Source organism: Pteropus medius, unplaced genomic scaffold (assembly GCF_902729225.1).
Source record: "Pteropus medius unplaced genomic scaffold, Ma_sr-lr_union100, whole genome shotgun sequence".
NCBI classification, from domain to species: Eukaryota; Metazoa; Chordata; class Mammalia; order Chiroptera; family Pteropodidae; genus Pteropus; species Pteropus medius.
The window spans coordinates 21,729,648-21,753,252 of NW_024349803.1; the positions used below are offsets into that span (position 1 = coordinate 21,729,648).

The 23,605-nt window shown below is 45.9% G+C and overlaps 1 protein-coding gene across 1 annotated transcript in view; it reads left to right on the top strand.

The window, feature by feature from the left end:
• Positions 1 to 23,605, top strand: part of DOCK3 (dedicator of cytokinesis 3) — a 313,424-nt gene that overhangs the window by 213,879 nt on the left and 75,940 nt on the right. The window contains exons 13-22 of the mRNA XM_039837883.1: positions 1,467 to 1,555; positions 3,395 to 3,520; positions 12,792 to 12,916; positions 14,381 to 14,543; positions 15,069 to 15,175; positions 15,639 to 15,810; positions 16,181 to 16,278; positions 18,492 to 18,575; positions 19,577 to 19,677; positions 23,097 to 23,178. Of these exons, the coding sequence (XP_039693817.1) occupies positions 1,467 to 1,555; positions 3,395 to 3,520; positions 12,792 to 12,916; positions 14,381 to 14,543; positions 15,069 to 15,175; positions 15,639 to 15,810; positions 16,181 to 16,278; positions 18,492 to 18,575; positions 19,577 to 19,677; positions 23,097 to 23,178 (1,147 nt within the window). The remainder of the gene's footprint in view (positions 1 to 1,466; positions 1,556 to 3,394; positions 3,521 to 12,791; positions 12,917 to 14,380; positions 14,544 to 15,068; positions 15,176 to 15,638; positions 15,811 to 16,180; positions 16,279 to 18,491; positions 18,576 to 19,576; positions 19,678 to 23,096; positions 23,179 to 23,605) is intronic.

Consider the following 23,605-nt stretch of genomic DNA (forward strand, 5'->3'; position numbering starts at 1 on the left):
TCTAGAAAGTGACAAAAAAAAAAACAAAACCTGACAGACAAGTCCTTGAATCCTCACCGGCTGGGTGCTTCTCCGAAGTATTGACTGTTCGGAAGAGATGAGACAGTACACGTCAGACGGGAAGGGCTGGATACGCCGCTGCCAGCACCTCTCACTTTTCCTTTCCAACTGAGTTGCTAAGTCATAAGTGATCATTTTAACGAATGATCTTCCCTTCCTTTGGAAGGAATTCTTCCTCACAAGTAGGAAGTTATCCACACAGCTCTGGACTCTGAGAACCTCATCTTCGACAATTCTTAGCGACACCTCTGAGCAGGTGAGGTTTACTAGTCCTGATCGAGGAGTGTGAAGAGCCTCTGGTTGAGTAACAGAAGTAAACCGTGACCAACGTCCATCTCTGAATGGCTCTACACGCACTCTTTTTCTTAGAAACCTGTTGTCCTTGCCACTGCTGGGTGGCACATGGCACTGCTCTTACTGAGGTTTCCTCTTGGGAGCAGCTGTACCGGACCACACATTTTTGAGTAACCATGGAAAGGTCCTATGGGTTTTTCTTTGAGGGTGGGGTCATTGGGTCCATACCTCCCTATCCAGTAGGGGGAGGGGTGGGGCCAGAGCACTGGGGACTGCCAGTGTCATGTGGCGTTTTCAAGAGGTGACCATAACCTCATTCCAGTTGTTTCATTGAGGTATCTACATCACGGGGCGGAATTCCGAGTCTCTAGGCCATACCAAGTGGTTGTGTGTTCGCAGCCCTTGGAATTGCCCTTCAGGGGCAAGACCCTAAAATGTCATAAATTAACCGAGGTGCAGTGTCGTTCCTTCATTCTTTCTTGTCCCAATCCCAGAGTCCCTAGGAAAGACATTTATTCTGAGATATTTAGGCCTCCAGGCTTCTCTGCTAAGTCCTCTTTCCCAACTGCAGAGAATTGCACAGTGAAGCAAACCCACTAACCTCCCAAACTTTTCTTTTTATTTCGGTCTGGCCGAAGCACACCCACAAGCGAATATCCACATTGTCCTGAGCTTAGCAGGATTTTCCTCTGTAGCCAATATGATGACAGCTAAATGACAGAATAAAGCCAGCACCAGGCATGGCACTTTCGAAAGATAGGACTTGTCGAGAGGAACTCTTCTCTTCCTCCATCAGGAACTTTCCTCTGGAGCTCGTTTTTTGTTGTTTGTTTCGTGTGCGCTCATGTGTGTAAGGAACTAGAAAAGAAAAAAACGTCAGGTGGGAGAGCACTACTTCAGGGACGAGGACATTTAGCCACTTAAAAGGTATCTGTAGAGATTCATTTTAGAGTTTCTGTTCTTTCCCAAAGTGTGGGTCTTCTGTGTGCCTTAACAGAAAATGAGCCTTGTCTAATTTAGGGGACTATACATTCATTTCTTTTAGGAAGCGAGTTGGAAGTTCCAGATGGGTAAGACCCTCGGGAGTCGTCACGCCTGTCCTTCTGTTGCAGGTGCAACAACGAGAGCGAGTGGTCCCAGACCCACGAGAACATCATCCGCAAGTCCAGCGCCAAGTATTCCGCCCCCAGTGCCAGCCACGGTGACGCACTTCTCTGGCTAGACAGCTTTGTGTTGCATCTGCGGTGCTGATCGCACACCTCACTCGATCTGTGCCGATCAGTTGCCACATGTAACGTTCAGTTCCCTGCAGACATGTCTCCCACCCGGCCACTCTCTACTGTTTCTTTTTGTGATGATTCGAGATCTTCCCTAATTACTTCCAACCAAAAAAACGTTTTCTGTTCTTTCTATGATGTGTTCCATGCGCTTTGATAGATATAACTCGAGTTCCAATTTAAATCCAGAGTGAACAGAAAAATTGCAGGGTCTGTCACGTTGTGAAGTCTGTGTTTTCCTGAATAAGATACACACCCAGCCCCCCAAGAGAGACAAATATTAATATTACTTTTTCTATTCCTGTCCCCAGGAAAGCCTGACACTTAACAAGATTCAGTGACTAGTCTGCCAGTATCATTCCAGAGCTAGAATAAAAGATCTTTATTTCAAAGCAGCTTTCACCTTAGCTCAACTTCTTTTCCTTTTCATTCCCTTTCTTTTAAAACTCTGTTTAAATAACTTCTGTCTAAATCTTGGTGCAGTTCTACACATTAGAAAGATTGTTTTCTAAATCGAATATTAATTGCTTGATTAAATTAGAAACACTATTTAAGAGCCTATGAACTTTTATACACCCTTGAAAATAGCTCTCGGATTTACATAGAATCATGTTTTTCCTGACAATTTTTCCCTTTAAATTATTTCATAATCTCCTTTACGTAACTTCTTTGTTTTAACTCTCATAGACTTGTTGTAAACAAAAAGTTGGCCCTAAATGGCAGTGTAGAGCCACTGCAAGGCATGGCAGTTTCCAGCGTTGTGGAGATGAACTTTTTATCCTCTCTCGGCATCGGAGATACTCACCTAGGAGAGTCCCCAGAGCAGCTACACACCAGGGGTAGCAAAGTTTGAGACCCTCGGCTGGGAGCACCTCATTCCTCTCAAACTCCGTAGCATGGGGGTCCACAGGGCCTCTCACTATTTTTAAGCGACTGCTGTTTTCCTTATGGATGTGCCTGGTTGCCAGGGAGCTCCATGCGGTGTGCCTGGAGGGGGAAGGGAGTCCATATTCCTCTCCTAAAACTAGGAGACAGCAAGAAGCAAATGGAATCTTGTTTTTAAAGTATAGAAAAATTACTAGCAATTTGGAAAAGTACCATCCGCATCAGTATTCATAGCGTTCTTCGCTTTATTTATTTACTTGATTTATAAAGAGCTGCCCTGAGCTACAAGTTCTTGGGACGTGATGTAATTAAAACATTGAGAACATTTTAAAAGCGAGGTGGTAATAATACATTAAAAGAAACAATGGAAAGAGCGGTTTCTGCCATCACCTCACCACTTACTCTGCAGTCTGCTTGTTACTTGTCTCCATTCTAGCCATCACCCTTCTGATTGTCCTAGTTACCATAGTACCTTCCCTAAGTCCTAGATGTTCACTTTCTGCTCCACTCCCAAGTTTCTAGACCAATGACTCCTTCCACTGACCTATAGATCAGCACCTAAGTTCCTCATCCTGTAACAGGTCATCTCATTAGAGGCACTTCGCAACTCCATGTGGACTTGACCTCGCAGCCTTCTAGCCGTTGGCTGCAGTGGGGACCCTTGAGGACAAGAGAGAGGGTGTGTCCCAGGAGATTCTTACTTTGTGCAGAACTCCTAGGGTACGAGTAGTGAGCCAGAAGCCAGATCACCTTGGGTACATCACAGATTCTCCCAAATTCTGAACAAAGCCCCTGGGATCATCTGGAGGGTCTGAAACCCAGAGTCTGAGACAGGGCGGGGTGTGGTTCTGAGGAAGAAAATGCTTTTGTTTCTGCAGGTCTTATCATTTCTCTGCAGCTTCTTCGAGGAGACATGGAACAGATTCGGAGAGAAAACCCTATGATATTCAACAGGGGATTGGCGATTACAAGAAAATTGGGATTTCCTGATGTCATCATGCCAGGTAGGCAGAACTTCTTGGGGCTGCGGTGGGAGAAGGGTTAGGAACACAAGAGTCCAGTGCTCATCTCAGGAGCAGGTGCTAAACTGCCGTGGAGGACTCCTGCGGCCATTAAAAGCTTCTGCACCCGAAGTCAGTCCGCAGCCAGCAGCTCCTTCGGCTCTTGGTGATAGTTGTTCTTTTCCAGAAGCCCCTACGTCACATTCACCAGTGCAGCGTGACAACTCAGCAGCTGTGCTTTGCTGTCTCTGTGTGGGCTAGGTGGTAGCGACCAACAGGGAACTTCATGGGGATGCCTTTTCATACCCTTCTCTTCCGTTACGCTGCTTAGAAGAAGAGCATTAGCTCACAGAACTCCCTCTGGAAGGGGGAGAATACACCAAAATAGGTGCCTGTAGTACTGATGAGCCCAGTCCGTTAGGAATAGCAGATACATTTTAGTGTATTAGAGAATGGATTAGGCAAATGGTATAAATTAGGCACTCTGTCCGACCTGGCCAGTTTCTCAGGAACCGTCTCACCTTCCTCGTTGGATACCTGACGGAAAACCAGGACAGGAGGTGGGAATGCACCGACTCCCAGTGTGGTTCCAGCACGTCCGTCCCAGGTTCACGTTTCCTAGTCAGGCAGATGCAGGCCGAGCTGGAGAAGCGAGTCCAGACGGGCCGTCATAGCCAGGGGGCTTTCGGGAGAAGGCAGGGCAGAGGGGTGGCTCAGATGGATGGTGAGTGATCTGACAACCCGAGGAGATGCGAACAAGGAGAGGAGATCAGAACAGACGAGCAGCTGATTATCTGGATGGATGGCAGGAGCGTGAGCCCAGCCCGTCCACTGAGTTTCAGTGCTCCGCTAATAGCTTACTCGCCTTTGTTGAGAAGGGCCGCGCCAGGCTAGGCTGAACTGATTGTGCCCACCCTGCAAACCACCTGCGGGGGGGGTTCTTCACGGTGCTCTAAACCCTCTTGTTGGAAATATTTGCCAGCACATACCCAAAGGGAAGCGTGGCCTGAGCATAGAGAAGGCCCGTGTGACGCATTCTGACCGCCCTCCGGCTTCCCGCACTATGCGCAGCCTTGTCTTCTGTGGCCTTCGGTGCCTCTCTGTAGATGCTGCATTCAGAGCAAGCTGCTGGGGACAGCCTTCCTCGCCTGCTCGTGTACACAGGACCGCCTAAGCGGTTCCACGCTTATCTTTAAATGCTAAGGAGACTTTATGCTTACGAAAGCTCCCGTCTGCTGTCGACGCGACACCCTCCACAGGACCTTTCTTCCACCGTGTCCTCGCACTGATCCTCAGCCCTCTGTGGCTCTGGTTACCAGGAGGAGGCCAGGTGTAGGCCCTGGCTTCGTGTCATGGAAGAAAGCATAGGTGGTTACCGGAATTCATCTGGTGATCTTTTTTTAATTAGATAGCCAGGCTCATGAGGTGGACTCATATACTCTAAGAGATGTATTTTAAATCCTTCCTTTCTTTTAAGAACTTGTTTCTCTACGATTTGGATATTTCCTTTCTCTTGGCCTTCACACAGTCATGGAGTTAAAACCAAGTGAGCAGAGAGAAAGGAGCAAGCTTCAGTCAAAAATATTTTTAAGCAAACTTCGATTTCAAGAGTTACACTGTCCAGACCTGGTCTGTGGGACGAGACCTTTTCGTGGCCACCACATCGCCCTGTGTCATTAGCAGACAGGCTTATGAAGGACCGCTGCGTACGCTAGACGTCATCGTGGAAGTCAGCCGTATTGGGCATTGGTGAGGCAAGCTGAGCTTAGGGGGCATGCCCTCCCCTGGGGAGCTAAGGGATCGTTGTGTGATTTGCCCCACGAGGCCAAGACATTTACAGTCCTGGGAGGTCCCAGCTGCTGCAGCGAGTATGCTGCTGACTTCGAGTGCTGAAGCCGAAAGCGAGGTCTGGTTCTCGGGCAGGAAGCAGTCCTTTGTGCAGAATCTGTCTCCTCCTCTATCTGAGCTCTTTGCACAGATGGCCACTCAGAGTTGTGAGCTGACAATTGACAGCCCCCTAAATGCACCCCAAGATACCATCAGAGTGGGTTTGCCATCCTTGGGCGAGGTGACAGGCCTGGCCTGCAGGTCCTGCTGGAGCGGCAGGGCAAGTGTGCAAGACTTTTACACCGTGGTCAGCCTATCTTGGGAAACCATGACTGTGGCAGGAAGTCCATTGAGACTCCCGGCCCTGGCTACCTGTCTACCTGTAGCTGGTCCACCCTTCACCTGTGGGAATATTGTATGTGGCTGCAGCCGTCCCTTAGCCCTCAAAGTGCTGGTGTGACCAAGTTGCAGCTTTTTCTTGACACATGGACATATGGGAAATGAACAAGGAAATTATGTCAGTAACTGCGAGCATTTCAACACTTAAGTCTGAGAAATTGGAGTAAATGTAAAAATTGGAATTACTCATAAACTGTGATCCTTTTTTTAAAACTACCCAGCATTTGGCAGAAACTACCAAACACTCATTTGGAGAGGTTTTTTTTTTTTTTTTTTTTTTGTCAGGATGGCCCTGGCAGGTCCTTGTCAAAGCGTATTGACAGAACTTATAGCTCTGAGTTACAGAGCTGTGACCGCAGCTCCAGCGTTCAGACAGGCTCTAGCCACACCAGTATTCAACATAATATTTTAAAAGGTCTTTCGGATGGTCTCCCGTTGCTTTCCATGGGTGCGTACATACCTGCCATGTGACAGCTGTGAATGGGAGGTGGCCTGCTCTGTTCCGCAGCTAAGGTCCTTACTTCTAGATTAATAGAACAAATAGATGTGGGAATTTAAGACTAATTTTGAAACTGAGCACCTGTAGCCTTTTGTTGGTCTGTTATATTTCTGCAGATATTTCCTCCTTCCCTCCAAACTCACTTTAGTTCAAGACAAAAGCCAATAACTGTGTAACACACTTTTACTCCTCTCAAGATGGGCAGGAAAGACTCGGGCCAGACAGGTGTTCCAGGTGAACAAGCTGAAGTTAACATCGTTCCTAGTGACTCACTTGTCAGAATTAGCCCAAATGAAACGTTAGAGAAGACGATCAGCCGAGAGATTGTCAACTAAAGGGGACAATTTAAAACCTCTTGCTTGAGAAGAGGCTGTACTGTCTCTAGACCATGTCCGAGGCAGCGGGGATGCGCTGCCGCCTCCCACAGCCCTCTCGAATCCTTAGCTTTCCCGCAAAGGCTGCTCCCTGGAGTCAGTGGCAATACAGAGTTCCGTCATGGCTCTGTGCAAATGACAACATTTTAACTTGTTTTCGAAGCCTTGAATTTTTTATGTCATCATTTACTGTGGGTGATGTGGGCCAAGTTTCGTATTAGTTAAATGGTTTTCCATCTTGCCAGAAGAAATCTGCCCTTCGATTTAGTATGTTCTAGTCGATAACTAAGTTTTTCCTGAAGCATGTTTGAATCGCAGTCACCCGCAGGGCTTGGGGAATCACAGACTGCTGGGCCCACCCCCAGAGTTTCTGATGCAGGAAGATTGAGGCGGGACCCTACGATTCGCGTTTTCACAAGTTCTCAGGTGATGGTGATGCTGCTGGTTTGGGGCCCCCTCTGAGAACCGTGTCCTGGAGAGTACCCCGTTTTAGGGATGCTTTGACCCTCTCTGAATCAGACCTGGCACAAGTCTCGCTCCCTGCCAGGTCTCCCCAAACTGGCCCATTGGAAGGCGGCAATGCAGGCATGGTGTCCCCCGAGGGGACCCTCTGATTCTTGCCCTCGTGCTCAGGGATACACTCAGTCCTTCGCTTTAACCCCTGGGAAAAAGTGCATGCCTCATCACCAACCTGCAAGTGACGTTTTATTCTCTTTTCCTGTTTGTCTTAATTGTTCTTGTTTCTCTCTGTGCTGTCCCCTCATTCTCGCCCCTTTCTTTCTGGTGCAGAGATGAAGATAGTTGGGTGTAAGTTCCTGCTTTTGTGTGTTCTGTCTGCTTTTTGCCTGCTTTGTTCCCATCTTCATTCGTTTCATGGAATGTTGCAATACTGGGGTGGGGTGTCATATACATTATTAATCCTTCATCAGCCTCACCTTTCGGGGTAACTGATAAGACATAAGAGAAGTTACCAGCTCAACCTAGAATACTGTTTTACTTTCGATGTTTGTTAAGATCTGAGGAAGCTAAGGACATGTTGGAATGTTTTAAAAATCTGAACAACCGCTATGTGTAAAGCTACAGGAAAAGATTTTTATGAGACAGATCAGCTACTCCCATGAAAAAAGAGAATGAGTAGGCTTATCCTAAGCTACAAAGAATCACAAAGGCAGAGAAAGCCTCTCTTTTCAACTCTGCTGGATACATACAAAGGGCAGACACACAGAGATGTGACTTTTGAAAGAAAGCTGTCCTTAAGGGGAGTGAGGAATGTATTTACCACAGGTAGGACTGTGTTCAGTCTGCATATCAGATGAGGAGGCTTTGGCAGTACCTTTAAGGGATGATTTAAGAATGACCACATCTGGTCCCACAGCAGGTTGAAAGATCACATCCTTGGCCCAGGAAAAGAACAACCATACTGTGCCCATCCCTGTCATCCTGTTAGAGCAGAAAACATCGCTGACTTTGTAACAATAGAAACCAATAGACATGTGACACTGAAGACATGGTTGGAAAATAAAGAACCTGTCTTTCTCAGATAAGCTGCAGAAGTCCTCCTAAGAGGAGTCATTAAATTAAAATCATCTTTTTTTTTTTGGGGTCTCTTCTTCAAAATAAGAACTACTACAAAATAAAACACTGCTTATATGCCTGCAACTGTCCAAGTTGTATGGTTGCTAACGTCCCTCCATCTCCACAAATGCTGTCAGGAGACTTCACTCCTGCCCAGAAAGAGAATCAGTGCCACCCCAGCGGGCCACTGTGTCTGCTGGGAACAAGTCCAAGTTTTACATAGCTTTCAGGGAAAAGAGCACGATCCTCAGAAGCCCCTTCGAATCCTGTCCGGAAGTAGATGAGGTATAAATAACGTAGTATTAAATACTGTTAACCTTGAACCCAAAGCCTCCTAACATGTGGAGTGAGTAATTTATACAGAAGGAACATGAATGTAATAAAGAATCCAAACATGACGGAGCGGCCACACCTGTGCAGGCTGTCCTGGACCACTTCTCCTGGCACAGACTTCTGCTGAGACCGGAACCACATGGCTCCAGAACTTCCAGTAAGGCTGGAGAATCTGGCGAGAATGTTCCTAACAGATGCTTTGGTTCCTGAGCTGCGCCTCAGAGGTCCCGAAACCTCTCTGGAGACTTCCCTCAGGGAGACCCACAGACACATGTGAGCTGCTTCTCCAGAGTCATACTAGCATGCGGGTCCTCAGAGCCAGTGAAGCATGCAGTTTTCTGTCACTGCTGGACGCAACTCTGTCAACGTGTTCCCCAGCTCCCTAAGGTGTCCAGTAGCTGAAAGGCACGATTGCTTCTAAGGCCTCTCATTCTGTGAGGAGCCCAGAATGTCTCAGACCAACCCCTGACGTGATAAGATGGCCTCAGGTTCATTACCTTGCTCCCTCCCAGCAGCCGTTTCTGTAGACTTCAAGGAATCTGGATTTGTTTATGTGAAGTTGCAGTGTAAAGCTGTCTTTGACATGTGAACACTCCAAGCCAGATGTCGGCAAACTATAGCCCACAGGCCAACAGCCTGTCTTTGTACTACCTGCTAGCTAAGAATGTGTTTTGAAAACAAAGAACATGAGACCAAGACCTACAGGACCCACAGAGCCTGAAATATTTACTATCTGGTCTCTTACAGAAAAAATTTGCCAACCTCTGCCTACTCGAGTCCCTAGTTCCCTGACATGTAGCTGTTTGTCTATACAAACAGCTGGCACTGGCTACTATGTGAAGCTGCACAAGGGACAAAGACAGTTTACTCTGAGGCCCTCTTAGAAGAGCCACCTCATCCATTCATCTTTCCATTCAAGAAACTCTGTTGCATGTCAGCTGAGCACGAAGAAATGTAAGGCATTGCTGATGTTGGTAGACGCTCTGCCAGCCTTAGGGAGCAGAGGACACCTAACAAAGGAGGGCAGGGCTGCCCTCAACAGCACCCACTCCCCGAGGAAAAGCCTCCCCTTCCCATCACCCTCGCAGCTTCTTCACGCTAAGAGCTGCCCAGCCCCTAACCCCAGCCAAATTTCATCAGTGTCTTCCCAACAGACCCCTGTGTTCTGGTCCCTGGTGTTAAATCCTGGAGAGCATCAGAATTACCTGGTGATTTTTAAAATACATGTCCCCAAGTCCCACTGGAATCTCACGGGGTGGAAGGTGCCTAGGTGATTCAAATACAGCCACCCAGCAATGGCCTGCAAACTAACCTCAAGAACCACTGCTCAGACCTTTTCTTTCCCCTCCTTGTTGTAATGTGCCTGTCCTCGTTCCTCTCCTGGTAAAACTTCCTGGCAGTTGGTGCCAAAGTTTATAGGAGCCTCCTGGAGACAGCGCCGTAGCCAGAGACATGGCTCCACCGCAGGCTCTGTGAACGTGTAATAGGCACAGGGACAGCTGAAGAGCGGGGAGCCCCAGACGCTGGCTTCTTAGGTTTTCTCCTTTCTCCAGGAGAATTAGTGGATAGCTTAATTTAGACGATTCCCTAGAGAGCTTTTGACAAGAAGGCCTCAACAACATTAACTATCACAAAGTGCCATTTTTTGAAATTGAGGTCATAATGTGCAAAATTGCAGCCCATCAGGCAGCCTAATAGCTGTTCTGGCCCAGAACAGCCCTGGTCTAGGCAGGTCTGTTCTCCACATAAAGACCTGATGAAATTGAGCTGCTTCGGTCTGTAACTCAGAAGTGCAGTTACTTGTGTTGATAAATTTTCTCAGCTAGGTGACAACCAAAGACATTCTGTTTAAATAGAAAAATTTTTAAAGAATGAAAACTGTAGGAATATCTAGCTCAGTCCTTCCATTCGAAATTGGCATTTTGATTTAAAATGCCCTGGAGGAGCTGCCCAGAAACTGAGCTTGCTCTGTAAAACCAGCACAAACCAAATTCCGTCATTATCCACATTCAGGACAGCGCCCAGTTTTGTGTTAGTGTTCTGTATCATATACGGCTAGGAAGAGTTTGAGGTGTTTCATTTGAAGGACATGTTTACTGTAACATGGTTAACTTGGATATAGAACCACAGAAATTTAAAATGTTTGTACAAGCTAGAATTCCGGGTAGTGCTGGTTGCCAGTACCTGCTTTTAAAAGTCATGTGGATTATTTTGAGAATAACTTCCAGAGAGTGCTGGTTTAAACATGAGTACTGTTTAAACAAAGCACCTATCCTTTAGGCATTCAAATACTCTAGACTGTTCACTTTATGCCAAATCAGCCTAGAAATTGAATAATTATTTAAATTCCGTAGAAAAGCTAATGTGTAACTAAAAGTCTTTATCAGAAGAAGGCTCTGAAATCTCTTGTTTCAGTTGTTAAAAATTCAAGGTGTAGCCAACTCTAATTTATCCCATTCGAATAGCAATCACCCGTGATAAAAGTTCTGTTAATTTTGAATTTTACTTTCAGGACTAGTTTTATTCAGCTTCTGTCCCGACAGTAGCAAGCTGATAAACGTGAGTTTCCCTTCTCCTTCCGCTTGCCTTCTTTCCCCTCTAAGTGCTGTGTTAGTGACATGCTAGGAGGGCCCGAGCAGGGACGTCCAGAGAGATAGATTACTGTCCCAGACTCATCAGAATTCAGACTAGAGGCTTTGCTCAGCCCCAGAGGGAAGTCCGTGTAACTGCAAGGGCGGTCATGGTCAAGGCTGTCCTGCCATCTTAGCTGTTGCGTTTGTGTGTGATTTTCAGAACCCATTTTCCCCTTCCCTTCATGGTAGCCTCGGGGCTATTTCTTTGAGGAACAAGATGGCTTTCACACATTAGGGAAAGTTCTCCTGGCTGTCAGAGAATAATTAATTACTTCTCATGGGCTGCTTTTCCCCACCGAGCCGAAGTATTTTGAGAGTGTCATTATGTGACCAGATAACCATGATGGCTACCTGGGATAGGAAAGCAACCTGAAGAATGGAAAGTCTGATCATGAAGATCCCAGACAGCTAAGATATATGCCAGTCTTGACCTATTGCTGTGTCATGCAAAGAAACCCTCAGACGCCTCCACAAGTACATTGGTAGTCAATGCAGAAAAGAGGCTGTCCTCACGTATCCAACCGAACCAGAAGGCTCACTCGGCTCACTCACTAACCAAAACCCAAACCTGTTTATATCATTGTGATTCCAAGTAATGAGCGTATTTAGATGAGCCAGGTTTTCTAAGAAGTAGAAAGAACATCTGGCTTTTGAATCCACTTGCTTTACAGGTTAATTGTTCCATCACCTTGCAGTCAACTTCCTCAGGTTGCTAACACATCTTCACTTTGGCCCTACCTATTGTCCTTTGCCATTTTTGAAAGTTAAAAGCCCTTTTTCAGAATGTGACTAGAACTCATATGACAGATTTAGAAGCTTAGAGTAGCCTAAATAAGCTCTTATACACCAACAGACAATCTCACCCCTCTCACCTCCCCCGCCACCCTGAAAAGGGCAGATATGACTGAGGTCATTTGGGGCTTGTAGTTTCAGCTTCGCCAGCCTGTCTCAAGCAGCAGATATGAACGAAGTGGTTTGGAGTCGGAGCACAGGGAAGCAACAAAAGCACAACAGGTTGTCACCACAGTGCTTTAGCACTTGTGTTTTTAGAGAGTCACCTGCTCCCAGAGCACTTGCAACAAAAAGAAGAAAAACTGACAGGTGGTCCAGGGACCTCTCCCTGGGATTTGGAACTAGACTTCTGGACAGAAGAAGTAGTATATTCTCAGTCAGAAAGGTTGAGGGCTGCAAAAAGAAAGCCTATGGAAAAGAAACTACTTTGTTTTAGGGGTAGGAAGAGGGATTAGTAGTTAAGACAGATACATGGTTAAAATAAGTGTTATTCCTGTTGATTCTGAGATCTTTCCTCTGTGGGAGGCTTAGATTGGAGCTCTTCGGGAGGGAGAGGGCCTGAGCAGTCACCTGCAGTCTGAGAAGTTTCCCTGCCCAGCCTTTTCCCACCCTGGGCAAGCTGTGGGAAACACCTTCAGAATTCAGACTTAGAGAGCACAAGACTGAACAACCGAGCGCTGCTCCACTGGTTTTGGTAGGGTGTCCATCGTTATTAACCAAGCTTGGAATGCCCTGAGCGCCCACCTGAGCCCTGGAGGAGCCAGTTGCTAGCCTGGTCCTCCAAGCAGATGGGACAGTGTGGCTTCTGTGGTCATGCAGATATGACGTTTCTCTCCCCACAGGCGATATCCGCAATGACCTGTACCTAACCCTGGAGAAGGGGGATTTTGAGAGAGGGGGAAAGAGTGTACAAAAGAATATTGAAGTGACCATGTATGTGCTTTATGCAGATGGAGAAATCCTAAAGGTAAGGCTTGCCTGTCGGTCTGGAATGGAGGCTGATCCTGTACTCATCCTATACGTCCGTGGACTTTGCGTGGAGACCCACTCCTCAGGCAGGGCTGATCCCAGGTCACCCACATGCATTCTCCTCTGCCTTCTCCTCTCTTCAAGGAAACCCGATGCCTGCTCGATAATGACTACCAACATAACAGCCTGTTAGACATTCTTCCTCATATCTGACCTGAACCCTTCCTGCTCCAGTGTAGACCTATTCCCCGTGGCTCCGTCCTGCCTGTTGCTTCTGCCATTCTGTCTAGCACTGGGCTGCCTACTTTGGGTAACTGTTTTTGGGTCCCTCTCCTTCTGTTCCTTAAGCTAATACAGGAAGTTACGTTTGCTCTTTGGTCAGTGGTGAGATTCAGGTACTCACTTACTGGTACCAAGTTACGTGACAAGGAACAGCAGGCTCAGGCCCTAAAAGGTTGCTTCCAGCCAGTGCATTACAAGGACCCTCTGCCGCTCTTCGTTAAAAGTGAAGTGCTGTTTTTCTCTTGCCCGTATGTCACTCTGTTCCTTAGTCATGTCAAGGTGAAGTCCCTGGCAAATCACAAGGCATTGTTTGCAGAAGGCAAGTCAGCCTTGTACAGACCTCGCTTGTGTATGTTGACATCAGCTTTGTGAGGTAGGCAGAACAGGAACAATCATCTACATTTTAGAGAAGAAAAAGGTAAATGAAATTCATCAAAATCATCTCCCAAAGCCAGAAAGAGGAGAATGTCTTTGGTGGTAGAAACACCGATTTGTCATTTTAAAAACCCACCTCAAGGACACGCCTGTTAGAGTAGATGTAATGCCGTCAGGTGTCCACGCCAGCCCTGTGCAGACAGGGGCTGCTCCTGAGTGTGTGGCCTGCAGCTGCCTGTCCTCCAGGGAACGGGCTCGGACAGTCCCGGGACTGCATCTCCATGCCAGTATTTGGGAACCGGGGTCAAGTTAAATCTGGCCTATCATGTTTGTATCTGAGGACAGTCAGCTGAGGGCAACCTAAAATGCCAATGCAGCGCTGGCCTAAGGAAGATTAGAAAACAAGCTCTCACCACTTTACAATTTAATTGTTTTTCTCATCTGAATGAGTGCCATGCACAGTTAACTCGTCCCACGGAGTTCACTGTTTCCTAGTGAGGGTGAAGGGCCTCCTTTAGTGACCCAGTTGCACCCTCAGCAGCCCCCCAGTTCACTGAGCGCTGTGTGCGGTGGCCTCTGCCCCAGGGAACACAGGAGCTAGGACTGCTGACTCCTCATGCCGTCTACACAGCTGTTTCCAAAAGTGTTGAATTTAAGCGAATTTAAGTGAATTTTCTCACCTCATAGATGTGGCCTGGTGGGAAAATGAGAGCCACACCAAGGAGAAAGTGAAGCGTCCTAGTGACAGGGACATCCGGGGGCGCCCTGCAGGAAGATGACCCCTTACTTTGCTTCTCTCTTCCAGGATTGCATCAGCTTGGGTTCCGGAGAGCCGAACAGGAGTTCCTACCACTCCTTCGTCCTCTACCACAGTAACAGCCCTCGCTGGGGGGAAATTATCAAACTGCCCATCCCCATCGACCGGTTCCGGGGCTCCCACCTGCGCTTCGAGTTCAGACACTGCTCCAGTGAGTGGCCCTCTCTCCACGTTCCTTTGCGGATAGCGCTATAAGTCTCCCTTCTCCGGAATAGAGTTGAGAAGGTTCTTATTAGTGGGGCCAGAAAATGAGAAGTGAAGAAATGGCTACTCAGAGATGGGATGTCACCAGAGGCTGTTCTTTGGACAGTGGTTGTCCAAAATCATGGTATTGGTTCTTCTGAGTGTCTGACCTGGACGCTGGGCAGTTGTCACTGTCATTCTTTTGGGGTGTTCCCTTCGTACATATTCAGCTGCTTCCTAGAGAGCCCCTGGCTTATCGAGACCAGCAGTTTGGTTTCTGCCTGGGTCTAAAGAGCCTGTGTAGCCGGGGATGTCAGCGGAAACTCAGTCCAGTATGTTTCCCCTCGTCCTTGCAGTCAGGTTGCTACCTAATTAATGAAAGTAAGGATCAAAGAAGTAAACAGCATAGGTGATGAGCGCAAGGGGAATTTCTAATTTAAAAAGCAAAGTGGGGGCGGGGAGCAGAAACGACTAACACCAGCTCCGATTGCAGCGAAGGACAAAGGGGAAAAGAAGCTCTTTGGCTTTGCATTCTCACCCCTGATGCGGGATGATGGCACCACTCTCTCTGATGACATCCACGAGCTCTATGTGTACAAGGTATGGGCCTTGGCTGTCTCTCACCTCCCTCCCTCCTCTGAGGCCACTTTCGCCTGCGGTTCTCAGCTAGGTGGTTTGCCTTGGGCGGGCCAGAGGATCCAGGGTCGTGCGCTGGCAGGTGACAGCAGGCTTTTGTCTTCTCCCCATAAGTAATGCCAGCAGGCCCTTTGTTTCCCACCTCCCGCTCCACTAGTCACGAACATCCATTACCAACCCCTAAGTGCCGCTGTGGCCCTGGCTAGTGTACCCTGAGACCTGCTGTTTGAGATCATGGTTCTGTCCGCCGTTACCTACACGCCGGGTGGAGGCCACATGTCCCGCCTTATTCCCTTTAAAAGGCATGTCAGCTGTTCTGGGGAGTTTTGGGACAGAGGGCAGGAATCAGCCAGGAATCTCCCGGGACTCGATGTTTCTACATGGCGTGGACCAGGAAACAGTCCGTGTTCTCCGCTTCTGCCTACAGTGCGATGAGAACAGCACGTTTAACAACCACGCTCTGTACCTGGGCCTGCCCTGCTGCAAAGAGGACTACAACGGCTGCCCGAACATCCCCTCCAGCCTCATCTTCCAGCGCAGCACCAAAGAGTCTTTCTTCATCTCCACGCAGCTCTCCTCCACCAAGCTCACCCAGAACGGTAGGCGATGGTGCCCACAGGCTGGTGCCCTCCCTGTCCTCAGTCGCTGGTCCATGTTGCTCATGCACATTAAGTGGCACAGAAATTATTGCCGTCATGCCACAGTGAGGGGAGTCTTCTCATTCAGAGTCAAAGGAGTCACTTGGCAGTAGCAGCCCATGCGATTTCCCATGGTTTTAGCAGCTCCAGAGTGCACACGCACAGTTCACAGATGTGTCTTTGGCCTTGACCTCGGCACTGAAGCTTCTGCTGTCATGCTCGCAGCTCTTTCTGATCCCCCAAGAGCCCACCTGTCAGTAGCCGGGAGGGTCTGGGCGTTCCTCGTCCTTGGCAGAGCCGGGGTTCACTGTCCTTCACGCTTGCTTTCCAGTGGACCTCCTTGCTCTGCTCAAGTGGAAGGCCTTTCCAGACAGGATAATGGACATCCTTGGGCGGCTGCGGCATGTCAGCGGAGAGGAAATCGTTAAGGTACGGCTCACACATGCTCCTGAGCGAGAATCTGGGCAGAAGGCCTTACTTCCCCCTGGTTTCTGCCAACAAGCTTCTAAGACCATTTTCAAAATATATAATTAGATGAGTAGGAATAAAGTTTCTTTCTTTTTTTTTTTTTAGTTAGCTTCTTTTTTTAAAGTAGTCATCACATCAGGTTTACTGCCTTTTGAAAACTATATTTAAACCCTAATTTCTGACTTGTTTTTCTTCTTAGAAAGCAAAATGGTAATTGAAGGATAGTGGGACAGCATCCCCTCAGGAGCGGTCCCAGTGCCTTGTGCTGTCTGCATTCCTTTAGGTCTTCTCTCCCTTTCTTAGATCTCGTTCTCATTGTCCTTACTTTGTCATCCTCTAAACACAAACCCAGCCTGATGTCTTCTTTCTGGCACCACTCTCGTCATTATCTAAAAGAACTCTAATCTGTTCCATTCACTTGCAGCTGCTGATTTTGCCCGGTCCCTCCCTTAGAGTCCATGCTAGGGAATCCTTCCTTATGCCCTGCCTCAGCCGCTTCCCTCAGGAACCTTCATGACCTTTCCCTGCTAATGGCCTGAGCTGTCTGACAGCAGTACTACCAGTCCCCAGCTGTCTTCCACAGGCTTCTCCACACTGCATGGTGTTGGCCCACCTGATTTTAGCTCAGGAAATGCCCAGGTACTTCCTGATGGTGAGAGCCCTACAGGTGGATTCTACACAATGGACTGAGCTCCTCTGAGGAAGATGGAGGTGCTTGTGGTGATCAGCAAGAGCAGTAGAATGTCGGACAGAGACTGTATCTTAAGAAGGCTCTTTGTCCATCAGTGAGCAGCTTAGCTCTGGCCCTGCAATAGCAGATCAATTAGCAGATGCACTGTCTATATATACTTGCCTTTTACTGTTCCACTGACTCAGTAATAACACGACATGGTGTCACCAAATGAGGAAGTTTTAAAGTCTGTGTACTGCTGTGTACTTTTACGAAGTCTTATACGAATTTTGTTTTAATCAATTGATCGGAGTATCATAAATTTTAGAACAATGTCTTAACAAGCAGATACTAGTTTTTGAAACTTAAGATAAATTCGTACTGAGGGCATTTTTTTCTTCTGAACATATTAAAAATATGAGCCAATAAATAAAGTAGTAGAAGTCTTTGAACTTTTTTAATGCTGAGTTGTCGTATTCCTCACAAGAGAACATTCTTTCGGTAGATCTGGTTTTAGCATCAGTAATTTGTCTCGAGCCAGCCAGAAGAGAACATGAAGAGAATATGCTAGCATTTTAAAATATGTTTTTACTTTTTATTAGAAGATTTCAAACATTCACAAAGGGAGACAGAATAGTATAAAGAACCCTTCGTGTACCCATCAGCCAGCACCAGTAGTCACCAACCCGTGGCCAGTCCTACCCATTAACATCCCATCCAGGCCTCCCACCTCACGTCATTTTGAAATAAACTATAAACATTGTATCATTATATTCTGTTTTGACCAACAAAATGTTAGATTTGATTCTTTAAAATTTTATTTTATTATTAGTTTCAAGGATACAGTACATCAGTTAGACATTTAAGACTACCAGCATCCATGAGTATTTGTCATTTTCTCCCTTGGTTTTTGCATCTTGGAAAGGAAAGAGAACATACTCTGAAAGACAAACAAACAAACAGTGCTTCCAGATCTTTTACTGTCGTTGACAGCCCCCATCAGCTGCATTCTCCCTTCTCCTGGGATACTAATTTCTAACCAAAAAAAATAGTATAGTGGATAAGGCCTGGCTTGCCACATCCTCATCTAAATGACCTCTATAGAGTTAGGCCACAGTAGAGAGCAAGGAACTGCTAAACTCTCTGGGGTCCCAGGAAAGTGAGTTCTTTTTCTCAAAATGAGTTTGGCATCAGGATCACTTAGATTGTCTTGATTTCAAAATTGTTCTCCCATGTGGATGCCCTCGGTTTTTTAGGTAATTGCTCTTTCCTTAGAATTTTAGCACTTATCCAACTGGAGCCGCCTACTTATGGCCCTTTGGGCTACAAGCAAAGACCCCAGGTCCACCCAGTTACCCCTTAGCTAGGTGGAGACAGGTACTCGACCATTTTAAGTGGTGGTTTGAGATCTTTGTTTACTGCGAGATAAATTTGCCAGTGTGCAGAGTCTGACCACATGGACAGGCCCTAAGACCCGAGCCCTGTGGTTTTTGTGCTGTTGCAGTTCCTGCAGGACATCTTAGATACACTCTTCGTGATTCTGGACGATAATACAGAGAAGTACGGCCTACTGGTGTTCCAGTCTTTGGTAAGTCTCATCCTTCTCGGCTTTCATTTTTCCTATCGCATATTTTTAAAAGAGGGAGGCAATTTAATAGAGTGAGTCGGTAATGAATTAGATGCTTTTAATAGAAAAGGGACCATGGAGTGTCACCCAAAAAGACCAGCCTACCAGGAAGATCCCTACAAGATCAAGTTTGAAGAATTCAGCAGGGTCAGGTCCGAGCCTCAGCCCTGTAGTTCGGTACTCCATCTCGCCACTGCTGCAGAGTTGCCTGGCCCCTGAAATAGTGACCTGCACCAGCACAAGGTCCAGAGGCTGCTACTATGGGAAACCAGGGGGCCCATTTTCCACTTACACAGTTGAATAAGGAGAGACCAGGAAAAGCAGAGGCTCGCTCATGCTGGTCTGAGGATCACACTCTCTCCCTCTGTGAAGTTGTTTGGGGGCTAGTCTCAGGAGGTTGTTTAGTGAGAATGAACAGTGATTTAATTGTTTAGTGCATTTTGCTTAATATAGCCAGTCCCACAGGAGTGCTGTGTATTCAAGGAGAACCGGATACTCCAAGTCTCCCTGATAGATGAGGAGCAGAGGTGAGAGTTAGAATAGCACTTGCATAGTTTGCCCCCTTTGGCTCTTCTTCCTCACTTCCTCGGCCGGCCAGCCCCATTTCTGAAGGGCACAGCCTTTCATAGGCTAATTTGGCTCCTTGGACAATCTTTTTTTTTTTTTTGCCTCTTCCAAGGTTTTGAGATACTATAGGATTTACGCTTCCTATACAGGCTCAGAGTAACACTGACACGGACAGATGAGCCCCAAGTCTGGTTTGGGAGTCCAGGGGTGGTAGGAACAGAATGGACAAGACAGAAGCTCAGACACAGAGTGGAAATCTTACATTCACTGCCGGTGGAGAACACTAGGGTAAACATTGACAGTCTGCCACCCTGTGAAGAAGCAAGAAGAGTTCTGTGTTCTGCTGGGGATATGAGGGGCCTCCAGAGGACTCTCATGCCCTCCGTCTCTTCCAGGTATTCATCATCAACCTGCTCAGAGACATCAAGTATTTCCACTTCCGGCCTGTAATGGACACGTACATCCAGAAGCACTTTGCTGGAGCCCTGGCATACAAGTAAATTCCATTTGGCACCATTATTAGGACTTGTGTTTGAATAGAAAGAAGCTTTAAACAAAGGTCGCCATTCATTCAGCTGATTTTTTTAACTTCACTTATTTTTTAATTGTGCACATAATGTAAAAGTTACCATCTTAACCATTTTTAATTGTACAGTTCAGTGACATTAAGTACATTCTCATTGTTGTGCAACCATCACCATCATCCGTCTCCAGAACTCTTTTCATCTTGCAAAACTGAAGCTCTGTCCTCTTTAAACACTAACTCCCATCTCCCCCTGCCCCTAGTCCCCAGCCCCCAGCAACCACCATTATATCTGAGGTCTCTTGGAATTGCCTATTCTAGTCACCTCATATAAATTGAGTCATACAGTATTTGTCTTTTTGTGTCTGGCTCATTTCACTTCCATTAAGGTCCTCAGGGTTCATCCATGCCATAGCATGCGCTGGAATTTCCTTCCTTTTAAAGGCTGGATAATGTTCCATTGCGTGTATAGACCACATTTTATTTATCCATTCGTCGTCGGTGAGTTCGGGTGGCTTCCACCTTTTAGCTTTTGCGAATACTGCTGCTGTGAACATGGGTGTACAGATATTTCCTCGAGACCCTGCTTTCAGTTCTTTTGGATGTGTATCTGGAAATGGAATAGCTGGATCATATGACAATTCTATTTTTAATTTTTTGAGGAATCACCATACTGTTTTGCACAGTGGATGCACCATTTTACATTTCCATTACAGTGCACGAGGGCTTCAACGCTCCATATCCTCACCAACACTTGTTATTTTCTGTTTTGTTTTGTTTTCTGTTTGGGGGAATTTTTTTTTTTATAGTAGCCTTTCCAAAGGGTGTGAGGTGGTATCTCATTGTAGTTTTCATTTGCATTCTCCTAATGATTAGTGATGTGGCATCTCTTCATGTGCTTATTGACCATTTGTGTATCTTCTTTGGAGAAAAATCTGTTCAGGCACTTTGCCCATTTTTGAATCAAGTTGTTTGGTTTTTGTTGTTGAGCTGTCAGAGTTCTTCATATTTTTTGGATATTAACCTCTTGTCAGGTATACGATTTGCGAATATTTTCCCCTGTCGCCTTTCACTCTGTTGGTGGTGCCCTTTGATGCACAGATTTCAATTTGATGTAGTCCAGTTTATCTACTTTTTTATTTAGTTTCCTGTGCTTTTGATGTCATATCTAAAAAGCCATTGCTAAATTCAGTGTAACTCAAGCTTTTCCCCTGTTTTTGTCTAAGTGTTTTATACTTTTAACTCTTACAGTTAGGCCTTTGATTCATTTTGAGTTAATTTTTGTTGATTGTGTAACATGAGTCCAACTTCATTTTTTTGCACATAGATAGCCTGTTTTTCCAATATAATTCGTTGAACAGACTATTCTTTCCCCCATTGAATGGTCCTGGCACCCTTGTTGAAATAATTCGACCATATATGCAAGAGTTTATTTCTGGGCTATTTTTATATGTCTGTCTTTATGTCAGTATCACACTTTTGATTACTGTAACTTCTGTAGTAAGTTTTGAAATCAGGAAGTGTGATTTTTCTAACTTCTTTTTCAAGATTGTTTTGGTTCTTTGGGATCCCTTGGATTCTATATGAACTTTAGAATGGATTTTTCTATTTCTGCAAATAATGTCATTGAGATTTTAATAGAGAGTGCATCAAATCTGTAGTTCACTTCAGGTAGTGTTTCCATTTATTAATATCTTCTTTATGGTCTTCCTACAGTGTTTTGTAGTTTTCAGAGTACAAGTCTTTCACCTCCTTGATTAAGTTTATTTCTAAGTATTTTATTCTTTTTTGATGCTACCATATATGGAGTTTTCCCTTAATTTCCTTTTTGGATTGCTCATTGTTAGTGCATAGACATGCAACTGATTTTTGAGTATTGACTTTATATCCTACAACTTTGCTGAATTCATTGATTAGTTCTAAAAGTAAAGTTTTGTAGAATCCTTAGGTTTTTCTACATATAAGATCATGTCAGCTGCAAACAAAGATAATTTCACGTCTTCCTTTGCAATATGGATGCCTTTTATTGTTTTTTCTTGCCTGTAGACTCTTTCAATACCATGTTGAATAGAAGTGGCAGGAAGCAGGCATCCGTGCCTTGTTCCTGATCTTAGAGGAGCAGCTCACAGTCTTGCACCACTGAGTGATGTTAGCCGTTGGCTTTCAGCCGACATTTTAAACCATAGTTTCTTACATAGCTGTCATACTTTTCCTTTTTCCTTCTAAGAAATGATGACACATGGACAATAGACTAGTGGTTACCAGAGGGGAAGGGAGAGCGGGGAGGGGGAAAAATTAATAAAATGTTAAAAAAAAGAAAAAAATTCATAATATCATCTAATGTCCAGACTACATTAAAATTTCCAATTGTCTCCAGAAAAAAAAAAAAAAAAGAGATGATGGCAAAGCTGTTATAAAGAAGTCTGCCTTTTTCCATGAGAAACATGTAAACAGCTAAATAGAACACACAAGTAAATGTCAAAGAAATAATAAGATAGTCGATGAAAGATAATATAAATAGTAAATATGGGAAACACAGGTTTTCTAAAATCATTAAAGCAGTTTTTAAAAAGTCACCATTTTCTTTTATGGAATTAGCACAGTTTTCGAAAACAAAACCCAAGGGTGGTGAGGCTGTAGGGTCACTGTAACTCTGACACTTCGATGTTACTGTGGAGAGCAGGCACTATGCTGTGTGTTTTACAGGTGTCATCTCATTAGTATTCCCAATAACTTTGAGATGTGCTATTGTTTCCTCCATGTTTTAAATGAAGAGAACGAGGCACATAGGGATCAAATAACTTGCCCAAAGACACAGAACTAGAAACCGATAGGCTCCAGATGTGAACCCTCCTGTCTGGCCAGGGCCTATACTCTTGACCTCTGTGCTCTATTGCCATGTAAACATATAGGCCTTCTGACCCTGTAATCTCATGTCACTCAGGGGACTTGGTCCTAAGGAAATAAATTGGATGTGGGTCGAGTGGAGGGCGGGGTGGGGGTGGCACACGGGACTCTATGCCTTTTTCAGGGTCTACCATTGACGAGCCGTTGTGTGGCATTGGGACATAGCAATTTTAGACAAAGCAAAAATACACGTATGGTCCAAGACTTTGGGAAAACTTTCTTGTAATCAAAGAAGAAACATGTGTTAGGGAGAGTAGTGAAGAGTGATTGTACTTGCTAATTAAAATGCGGCAGCTCTTTATGGACAGAGAGCGTCGTCTGGTCTCAGATGATCCAAAGAGTCCACAGCTGTAATGGAGCCATCACTCCATTCTAGCTCATCAGTGGGATATTATTTTCTATGTGGCTGATTCAGGGAAGAAAACATTTCAGGCTGCATTGCTTGTGGAGTAAAGTGGGGTTTCTGGAACTGTTCTCTTTCCCAGGGAGCTCATCCGCTGTCTGAAGTGGTACATGGACTGCTCAGCAGAACTGATTCGGCAGGACCACATTCAAGAAGCCATGCGGGTAACGTACTGAGCTCGCTGTATGCAAATGGCCCGCCCCTGCTTGTCACTTGTGAGTAATCCCAGAGGTACAGTGTGCAGGACAAGCGGAGACATCCCAGTACACTGGCCTGCTTTCAGGACACTTCGGACCACATAACTCCCCTCCCTTCACCTCGATTTTGCGCCAGAAGATGCTTATTCCTGATGATGTTATGTTAGCAGGAGGGCGCGTGCACACGGCTCCTGGCCATCCTCTCTGGGTTCTGCCAACAGCATTGGCCTCTGCTTCCACTGGCTAATGGATCGATCATACTCCTTCTGAGCCAGTGTTGGTGGCATCATTAATCAAAATTAAAATCTTCTGATACTTTTTTTCTACAATAGTTACTAAACATTGATTTTTGGAATGGCTTCAAATAAAAAAGAGCTGCGTGGATGCCCCACAG